The sequence below is a fragment of the Notolepis coatsorum genome (genome assembly GCF_963971535.1).
Source record: "Notolepis coatsorum genome assembly, chromosome: 6".
In the NCBI taxonomy this organism is placed as follows: Eukaryota; Metazoa; Chordata; class Actinopteri; order Aulopiformes; family Paralepididae; genus Notolepis; species Notolepis coatsorum.
This window is the reverse complement of record NC_140170.1, coordinates 142415849-142426953: the sequence shown is the minus strand read 5'-3', so window position 1 is coordinate 142426953 and position 11105 is coordinate 142415849. Positions and strand designations below refer to the sequence as shown.

General features: G+C 44.2%; 1 protein-coding gene across 1 annotated transcript in view; it reads right to left on the bottom strand.

The window, feature by feature from the left end:
- Positions 1-1507: 1507 nt before the first annotated feature.
- The window catches only part of mst1rb (macrophage stimulating 1 receptor b), a gene marked incomplete at both ends in the record, with an annotated part of 111901 nt that continues 102303 nt past the window's right edge, over positions 1508-11105 (bottom strand). Inside the window, 3 exon segments of the mRNA XM_084315761.1 lie at positions 1508-1745; positions 8333-8469; positions 9582-9747. Coding sequence (XP_084171887.1) covers positions 1508-1745; positions 8333-8469; positions 9582-9747 — 541 coding nt within the window.

Sequence of the window (11105 nt, the reverse complement as noted above, 5' to 3'; positions counted from 1 at the left end):
GAGTAGATCAATACTGATGCAGAAGAGAAACCTTATGGAACGCTGACCTCTAGTGGTGAGTTTCCATGAGAACCAGGGACGTAGTGTGGGGTTACTAAACCCACCTGAATTCAGTTTACCCTTAAACTGATATGAATCTTTATTGAAATTCATAGTATGGATTGTAGGCAGTGATATCAGTTTGATGCAAGTTACATAAAATTTGTATAATAATAATATATATATATATATTTTTTGGAAATGTATTAGTACTATAGTAATTTTATTTTACCTCTGTATCACTGGTGAGGAGTCAGTTTTAGTAGGTTTGAGTTAATTTAGCAGCCATCATTTGAAGACCTGGGAATCTACTGTAAAATAATACATACCCATATTTACATAATAACAAGTCTATAAACAAATAAATATGTTAATTTATTACACTATAAGACATTGTGCTGGAAGTACGAGTAACAGGGCGATGTCAGATTGTGGTCCATTTCACTCGGCAACAGTATGATCCAAAATATACAGAGAAGAAATCACTACATTGCCATAAAATTTATAAAAAAAAAAAAATACCTAATCATATACACAAAAAAACGTTGTTACTGTAACAGTATGCTATGCTGAAGCTGGTAAAGAAATGTAAACTGCCATTAAACTTTCTCAAAGCTTAGTGCAGTTGCTTGTTGAAGCATTACACCTCTGGTGCTCACTGGTGGAGGAGGTGATCAGGAGGAGGGGACCAGGAGGTGATCAGGAGGAGGGGAGCAGGAGGTGATCAGGAGGAGGGGACCAGGAGGTGATCAGGAGGAAGTGATCAGGAGGGGACCAGGAGGTGATCAGGAGGAGGGGACCAGGAGGTGATCAGGAGGAGGGGACCAGGAGGTGATCAGGAGGAGGGGACCAGGAGGTGATCAGGAGGAGGTGATCAGGAGGAGGGGACCAGGAGGTGATCAGGAGGAGGGGACCAGGAGGTGATCAGGAGGAGGGGAGCAGGAGGTGATCAGGAGGAGGGGACCAGGAGGTGATCAGGAGGAGGGGACCAGGAGGTGATCAGGAGGAAGTGATCAGGAGGGGACCAGGAGGTGATCAGGAGGAGGGGACCAGGAGGTGACCAGGAGGAGGGGACCAGGAGGTGATCAGGAGGAGGGGACCAGGAGGTGATCAGGAGGAGGGGACCAGGAGGTGATCAGGAGGAGGTGATAAGGAGGAGGGGACCAGGAGGTGATCAGGGGGGGACCAGGAGGAGGGGACCAGGAGGTGATCAGGAGGTGATCAGGAGGAGGGGACCAGGAGGTGATCAGGAGGGGACCAGGAGGTGGTGATCAGGAGGGGACCAGGAGGAGGGGACCAGGAGGTGGTGATCAGGAGGAGGTGATCAGGAGGAGGGGACCAGGAGGAGGTCAATAGGAGGGAAACAGGAGATCAGGAGGGCGAGATCAGGATGAGGAAACCAGGAGGAGGAGATCAGGAGGAGGTGATCAGGAGATCAGTAGGTGATCAGGAGGAGACCAGGAGGTGATCAGGAGGAGGAGAAGATGGAGCCTGTGTCGTCCGGCCCTGAGGAGTCATACTCGTCAGCGGACTCTGTGAGGGCGGGGTATGGCCGCGGCTGGTCCAGGTTCACGTAGGTGACCTTCAGGCTGATGTAATGCTCTCCCTCCAGGCCTGACAGGATGGTGAGGACGGCCGACACCAACGTAGCGAAGTTGGGCCTCATCTCTGGGTCAGGATCCCAGCATTGGAGCATGATGCTATACCTGGAGGATGTGTCAGAGGCATGAGAAAACTCATGAGTTTGATAAGTCTTATGCTATCTTGGTCTATGACACTCATTATAACGTTTGATGTGATGCACGGTTTGCAACCACTTCTTCAGTCGAACAGTAGACATGAAGACATGTCTGACTAGTGACTATACTGCATGCTTCCCTTTTTGGAAAAGGACATATCACCATGTCACGATTTCTAAACACTAAAACACCCCAACATTTGCCCCATTAGATTGGATTAGAGCCTGATAAGCATTATTTGGGCAGAGCGGTCATCTGGTCATCTAAAAGGTTACGGTTCCTCCTGGCAGCACATCAAAGTGTCCTTGAGCAAGATACTTAACCCCTAACATGCCTTGCATGGTTGAATGTGTGAGTGAATGGGTGAATGTGAGGCATACATTGTAAAGTGCTTTGGATAAAAGCGCCATATAAATGCAGTCCATTTACTATTGACCATAGTCTAAAACCTGCTGTATGAAAGCAATAGGAACACAAGGTTGTGTGTTGTAGTAAGTAACATCACGGCGCTGATGATCTCCGGCACGAGCTGCAGAACGGGATGTTATTCACTAGTTTCAAGTTTCAAGTTTCAAGTTACTGTTACGCTCCAGAGACTGTGCTAGACAAGATAAGTATGAAATAAAATAGTATAGCATGTAAAATAGAAGTAAAAATAGAGGTCACAGTGTTCAGTATAGACATATGTACAATGTTCGATGCAGAATAGAAGTAACTGAGTTACCATACAATATACAATATACTATGCAATGTACTAATATACAATACTATATAGTGCAAAGCAGAAATGGGATGAGGTACAATTTAGGTACAATTTACAGTAAGGTGTACAAGTTGTAGTGCAAATCCTTTACCAATAAATATAAAGTGTGTTTAGGTGATCTAAAGTGTGGAGAGTGGGTGCTGCAGTGTGTTGTTTGTTTAAAGTGAGTGTGTGCATGTGGATGTGTGTGCTGTGTGCATTTGATGGTTGTTGCATAGTGTTTATTGTTCGATGAGCAGCCTGATGGCCTGGGGATAGAAGCTTCTTCTGAGTCTTTCTGTGCTCGCCTTGAGACTCCGGTATCGCTTGCCTGACCGCAGCAGTTCAAAGAGGCAGTTGTTTGGGTGGCTGGAGTCCTTGATGATTCTCTTAGCCTTACCCCTGCACCGCTTGTTGTAAATGTTCTGGAGGGTGGGCTGAACGTGTCACTCTCTGTAGTCTGCTACGGTCTTGTGCAGTGCTATTCCCAAACCAGGAGGTGATGTTGCCAGTCAGGATGCTCTCTATTGTACATGAGTAGAAGTTCTTAAGGATCTTCTGACTGACTTGGAACTTCCTTAGGCGCCTGAGGAAGTAGAGGCGTTGTCGTGCCTTCTTCACAACACTGTCAATGTGTGTGGTCCATGTCAAGTCCTCGGATATGTGGGCTCCGAGGTACTTAAAACTGTTCACTCTCTCAACCGGTGCCCCGTCGATGCTGAGGGGGATGTAGTCCCTGACCCCCCACCTCCTAAAGTCCACAATCAGCTCCTTTGTTTTGCTGACGTTCAGGGAGAGGCTGTTCTCCTGGCACCATCCCGCCAGGACCTTGACCTCTTCCAGGTAGGCCCTCTCATTGTTTGCAGAGATCAGGCCCACCACTACTGTGTCGTCAGCAAATTTGATGATTGTGTTGTTACTCCGCAGTTGCCTGCTCTCACCACCTGGGGTCTGCCCGTCAGGAAGTCCAAGACCCACTGGCAGAGGTCATAGTTCAAGCCCAGGTCCCTGAGCTTGGCTATGAGTTTGGAGGGGACTATGGTATTGAATGCCGAGCTGTAGTTGATGAATAGCATTCTCACATAGTTCCCCTTCCTCTTGTCCAGGTGTGATGCTGCTGTGTGCAGCACATGGGCTATGGCGTCCTCCGTGGACCTGTTGAGGCGATATGCAAATTGCAGGGGGTCCAGGTTGATGGGGAGGGAGGAGCAGATGTAGCCCTTTACTAGCTTCTCAAAGCACTTCATGGCTATGGAGGTGAGAGCTACAGGGCGGTAGTCGTTGAGGCAAGCAGGCTTGGATTTTTTAGGTACAGGGATGATAGTGGACTTCTTCAGGCAGGTGGGGATGACAGCCTGTTCTAAGGACAGGTTAAATATGTCAGTGAATACCGGGGCCAGTTGGTCGGCACAGACTTTTAGGACGCGGCCGGGGATGCCGTCCGGTCCTGCTGCCTTCCTGATATAAACCGACTCCTTGTGTTGCCATTGCTTAAAATATTCATGCCAGACAATGTTTTTTGGGGGGTCTTTTAAAAAGTCAACCGGACCTTTAACACATCGGGCGCCAGCCATTAGCCTGGTCCTTGTGGCTAACGTGCCACGTTTCCATAACATATTTTGGAGAGCTATATCTATATTCTATATTATAGCTATGGAGACAATACTATAGTCATTTGACAGTGACTTTCTTCCGTCGAACATGCAAAAAAGAGGAAAAAAATGCATGCATGCGTTCGTGCGTTATCCCGTGGTGAATATAAGTATAGTTTAGGACTTAGGAGTGATCCGGGATAATTCCTGAAAAGCTGAGTTAAAGGGCGCTACGTGTATTCTACTATAAGCATTAGCGTTTCTTGCCTGGACACGCTACTATTTCCAAATCAAATGTATATAATAGGTATTATGTTTCATCATGAATGCATCAAAGGGGGGGGGGGGGTCGTATTTTTATGCTTTGATGGCCAGTAACGGCATACAGACGCTGATCAGCTGGATCGATATGAAAACATTGTTGGATTAAGCTGAAATTGATGTCAGATAGTCCTTACCTTTGGTCGGGGGTATTCCAAAAAGAATATTCCAATTGTCTGATCGCGATTTTCAGTATTGGTGTCCATCTGGTCCTGGACATAATTTGGCACAACTTATGGATCGAGTGTGCCAGATGCGTTTCGAAGTGGTCGGATGAAGCGTTTTACTCGGCTCCGTCTAAATTTAGCGCCCGGAGGGATTTAAATGTAACACACGGTCTGGAACAGGGTTTACTGCACTCTCGATACTGCCACCTAGCCGTATCTGGCCGGTACTGCACCCTCAGGGTCCCAGTATGCCTTTTAATGGCAACATACAGGTCTGTGACATTGAATAGAATATTAACCCTTTGGGTGCCGTTCATGTAGAACTACGTTTCTGTCGCCCGACGTTTCTGTCGCCCGACGGTTGAGTGCCAGAAACGTAGATCTACGTTTTTCTCACAGTATTTCTTTTATTCGCTATTGCCATTCATAATTCAGTGGGGCACCTTGTGCATACTGTTCTGAATGTGTCTGAGCTGGCAGACGGTCTTATACCGCCCTCTAACGCCTTCGGCCGCTATTGCACTCCATTATAAACGATCTCGTTTATTTTCCCTACCGAGCTGCGGCGTGGGGGCGGGTCCTAAACACTCCGGCAAAACACGTGCTTGTAGGGATGGCTTGGACAACTGACCCTGCCCGCCCGTTCATGTGCAATGCCCAATAACGTCGGAGACAGGATCGCTGTGGATAACTGGAATGACGATCAGATAATTGGATTATTTTTTTTGCATTATATCAGAGACCAGGTAAGGACTCTGTATATCCAATCTTGCGTTGATCTGATATTTCTTTCTCCCACGATTGAAGCTATCTGTGTGGACTGTGTGTGGCTGTTTACCGTTGGGTGCAGGAGGAAGGGGCGGGGGGGGCGCCGCGCTCCAGGGCCCATTTCATGTATGCATGAGGAGACATAATAATGATAATCTAGCGTTGATTTCAGGAAGATTCGATAAGCAGGCGAAAAATTTCAACGTGATTAGTGGATTCCACTAAAACGCTAATTTCGAGTCTTTTTCCTGGAATTACTCAGAAGCACCCAAACTATATTCATATTCAAAACGGTATAAAAAACGGAAATGTACGGATGAAAAGATTATCTGTTTTTTGCACATTGACCAGAAGCAACTCACTGACAATCGACAGCGTTATTAGACCCATAGCTATAATATAAAATATAGGTTTAGCTCTACAAACAAGGTGATCGTTTACATGGGGTTAATGGATGGCAAGGCCAGATGCACTTCCCGGAAGGGGCATGGCACTCAATGTGTTAGAATCGGAAAAAAGAAAAACTTACCAAATAACGAGTTTACTCGTTGTTGGCATTCAATGCATGGCGCCCAATAACGAGTAAACTCGCTGTTGGCGGGGAATGAGTTAAGGTGGCGGTTTCTTTGCAGTTTGTACTGTATGCACTGTTTTCCCCCTCTACTGACAGGAAATTTCCAGGGCAATAAAATAATAAAGATGAGTCTCCCAGTGACTTATCAATAAGAGATTTAGTGACTTGTGTTTATTCTGCTCTCACATGGAAGAGTAAAGACAGGATGTCTCCAGTCCTCCTCCCAATGGATGATTTATTCTCTCAACACGTCCCCTCGTGTTACACACCAAAGGATTTAGCAGTGAAGTTTGTCCAAAGGTGCAAGAAAAACATGTTGACATTTTGTGTAATGACACACCAATGTGTGTATTTGTTTATGTGTGTATTTTTATCTGTGTTCCTTGTGAGTGCCACAACGTGTGTGAGTCTGTGAGTGTGTTTGTGTGTGTGCCTGTGCGCACATATTGAACCTCTGTAATAATTTAATCCTACATGAGATGTGATCTACAGATTCAAATAAAGTATTTAAAATGTGTGTGTATGTGTGTGTGTGTGTGTGTGTGTGTGTGTGTGTGTGTGTGTGTGTGTGTGTGTGTGTGTGTGTGTGTGTGTGTGTGTGTGTGTGTGTGTGTGTGTGTGTGTGTGTGTGTGTGTGTGTGTGTGTGTGTATGTTTATATGCAGCCCAATCTCGCTTAAATATATGTATATATTTTACTATAATACTAATAGTACTACTAATACTAATCGACCACAGGAAAGGTACATAAGTAATATATTTAACATATGTACGTATTACATTACATATTCAAAATGTGTTTTCAGAAAACGTTTAAGTTCACCTGCTGGGGATCGAACCTTAACCGTAACCCTAACTTCATGTCTTAACCATAACCGTGAATGTTACAACTAACCTTAACTCTAACTATAACCATAGTTAGATAGTGGTGAGTGCACTCGCCTTTGTGACTGCAATGATTGTTGGTTCACCTCCTGGTTGCGGAACCTTTGCAGATACAATACGTAAATATATTACCCTGGCAAATGCCACAAAGCGTGTATGTATGTTGTGTGTACGCGTGTATAGAATAGAATAGAAATCCTTTAATAATCCCAAGGGAAATTCGGCACTACAGATCGCTTGCATCAAACAACAATAAACATTTAGGTAGTCAATAGGACTAAAATAAGAATAAAATAAATTAAAGAATGTGCATGTGTACATGTGCAACTGTGTGTGTGTGTGTGTGTGTGTGTGTGTGTGTGTGTGTGTGTGTGTGTGTGTGTGTGTGTGTGTGTGTGTGTGTGTGTGTGTGTGTGTGTGTGTGTGTGTGTGTGTGTGTGTGTGTGTGTGTGGGGGGGGGGGGGGGAGGGGTTGTGAGTATGTGAATGAATGAGTGGTAATCTTTGGGGTGAGGTGTAGCGATGATCATTAACTCCCATACTGCATTGCATAAACAGCCTGGGACATGGAACAGTGGACAATTAACAGGTTTTAACAACGAAGGTCGAACTTTCCTGTCAGTATGTATGACTGTCCCTCCTGTCTCGTTACATGTAGTACATACAGCTCTGGGGGCACTAATCCTGGGGACAGCCCATGTATTTGCAGTTGTGAATTTAATCAAAATCACTTGGGTGTGTGAATGTGACATTTCACAAGAAACTACTCAACCTCGACTGTCTTTAACTATGGGTGAACATAACACTCTGACTTACCATCTTTAAAAGTTTAAAGTTTAAAAACAATGTTCCTCTGAAAACCTAAAATGGACTTATGCAGTTCTTCGTCTGAGGTACTCGATTGAGTTCTTAACCCTTTCACTACCACACTACAGAAGGTTAACCCTTTCACTACCACACTACAGACAGTTAGTGTGGTAGTGAAAGGTTAACCTTCTGTAGTGTGGTAGTGAAACTAAGGGTTAACCCTTTGGTAGTGTGGCAGTGAAAAGGCTAAGCCCCGGTTATTACAGTTCAAAAACGTGCGGAGGTTGACAGAGACACAGATTTCATTATTCCTACGACAAAGTCAAGAGATTTAAGGTATTCACTTAAGGTTTCTAAGAAACAAAGAGGCTGCCAGCTCAGCTCTTTTGTATTTCCACGTAACGCGTGGCCGCGGCAACGGTATCTCCAGAATGGATGCGTTTGCCTTCGAGGCCCACCGATTTAGAATGAAGAACGCCTTTGAAGAATGAAGAATCTTTTCCTTTACAAACAGCTTTGTTAGAGGGAGAATGAGCTAGCTAAGCAGTTTTGTGCCTGTACCAGTAGATGCATTATGTATGAGAATATTCTCATGAACAGAGAATCTTTCAAGTATCTTTGCCACAAAGTTAAGCTTGAAATAGAAAAACAGCCGAAAGCGGACAGGATGGATAGTGGATACATCATTAGCAGAACTTACAAGGAGTCGGGGCAGTACTGTGGCTGAGGCAGCCTCCTGCCCTTCAGCAGGTAGTGTGTGATGTCATAGGGGTCCACTTCTGGATAGGGACTTGCCCCTCTGGTCAACATCTCCCATATTAAAACGCCAAAGGACCACTGGAACAGGAAGGACATAAAAGTGAAGTACATATTATCTTCAAAACAACACATGTACTGTACATGTGTAACGGTTGTCATATCGTCACCTTAAACTTCGATGCCCCAAGGGAGTTTTGAACCCGGGTCTCCCACGCCGCGGGCAACAACACAGACCGCTATACCAAGAAGTGAACTCACTGCTTTGTAACGTGTCTATGTGTCTTTTGAGGATGAGACTGAGTTTAACCCATAGCACCGCTACTCACCCCAGTCAACATCTGAAGTCCTTCGTGACTGCACTTCGCGGTATCATCCATTACACATGTATAGTTCATACTAGGGACGGAAAACGTTATTTGAATATTCGACTATTCAAAATTATGTAGATATTCGACTATAGCTGAGGGTTTCGTGAGTTCAACCATATTCAGGGGCAGTTCGGTTAACCGATTAACGGAAATCTTTTTAATATAATATCTGAATATTGATATGACTTCAAATGCCCAACTCTAGTACATACAATAGTCCAGTAGGCTATAGTTATCAACCTCTAGTTCTCAACCTCTTTAGTTTTGGTAAAAACAGAGAAACTCCTGACCCTCAACATGATCAACCATCGACAGAATGAAGAACTTTGACACCAAATATTTCACTTGATTAAAAACATGTGGGACATTTTCCAGGAAATAACTTGCACGGCATTGACTGAAAATGTCTTTGTTTGACCTGAATGACCAATGACCAACCGATTGTCTAAGAGAGGGAGCAGGGCGGACCTTGTAATTTTGTCTTCTATGTTAATGCTATCACACAAGTTCAGTGTATTTCCAGGCCATCTTGAACAAGGTTATCAAGGAATCATTCATAAAGGTTAGATAATCGAATTGACCATCATCATATTAGACTACATGGTAATGTGATGTGTGATGATGAGTATCACATTTTTACTGAGAATTAACACTCAAATATTAATTTCACAAATTATGTTACTCGTCATACAAATTGCGTTATAAAACTACTTAAAAAAAATAATAAACACAATATGACTACAAAGATAGACAATAGACAATCAATTATAAATATCAATATACTGTAGGCCTATTGACCAGGCCTTCTATTGGTTTACTCACCACATCAGACTTGGAGGTGAATTTCTGTGTCTGCAGACTCTCTATGGCCATCCACTTCACAGGCAGCTTAGCCTTCCTGTGGTCCTGAATACTGTAGTACTCCTTATCAAACACGTCTCTGGCCATGCCGAAGTCTGCCACCTTCACTGTGTACGACTCATCCAGCCTGGGGACACAGTACAGTATAGATTCAAAAATACATGATACATCTATAGACAAGTTTCAGTGGAATTGCGTTGTTAGGGAACAGATTGGACCCAAGTATATTTCCATTCTCCTACACAGAGTTGGAATGACATTTCACTTGCATTCCACATTCAAACATCTCCGAAGTAAAGTAACATATTTTTTTATAAATAAGAACCAAAAATCAATCAATGAAATGATTTAATTTCACTGCGTAGAGACAGCTCTGTGCATTGTGTGGAGTTACACAGGCGCCTGTACGTCACAGCCTGCTAAACCCCTCTGCCCAAGAGAGACCTAAATCTGTACCAAATCCGGACGTCTGCAATGCCGTTGAATGACCCCCCGCATTTCACTGTATGCTTGTATGCCGTGACAAATAAAACTCTTGACTTGACTTAACTTGGTTTATACAGAGTATCACAAATAATCAAACATTAAGCTTGTCTGAACATTTATGAATTATGCAGTGATGTAGTTATCAGAAAAGTAAATGGACAATCTTTTCTATGTTAAGGAAACCATACCTTGTGTGTTCATCATAATTTCTATGGACACAGTGAATAAACAAGGCTGCACAGACAACATGCAATTAAATTATTTTACTTTATTCAACACATTTTTGGTTCTTTTTTTTTATCCACTTTTTCTACCATTTTCTATATTTTCTCCCATCCCAATTTCGTATCATCCAATTCAACCCTCCCCTGTCACGAACGCTGTTTCTTGCCTCCCACAAGCCGGCTGCAATGTGGACTAAGTCATACATAGCACAAGTCCCCTCCGGTACTTGAGGTAACAGCAGTCGCATCTTTTCACCTGCGCAGCTCGATCTCTCAGTGGCGAGGAGTAACGCGTGGGAGGCTCACGCTGCCCCCGACACTTCCTGATTCTACTGCGCAGGCGCACCAACCGACCTGTAGGAGTCGCTGTCCACAACGCCCGATCCCCACCCATCAGTTTCCCACCCCCTAATACGGCCAATGTGTATTAGTACGGACGACCAGCTAAACTGAAAGCAATGTGGAGTGCTGGGCTCAAACAGGCGAGCCCAGCGTCTCCAGTATTCGTGGCGAGCGCCTTGCCCACTACGCCACGTAGCCGCCCTCACATTTTTGGTTCTTATTTATAAAAGACAAAAGAAATATATGGGAGGAACAATAATATAATATAATTTATTCAATATGTTAAGGGAAAATTATATTCTGCCTCTCTGCATAGAAGAATGAAGTTAAAACAGACCCCTCCCCAGATCCAAGGGTTACTAACATACAACATGTTTGCAAGCATTATAGATGATTGGTGTAAGACTGATATTCCTCTAGGGATGCAGTACCA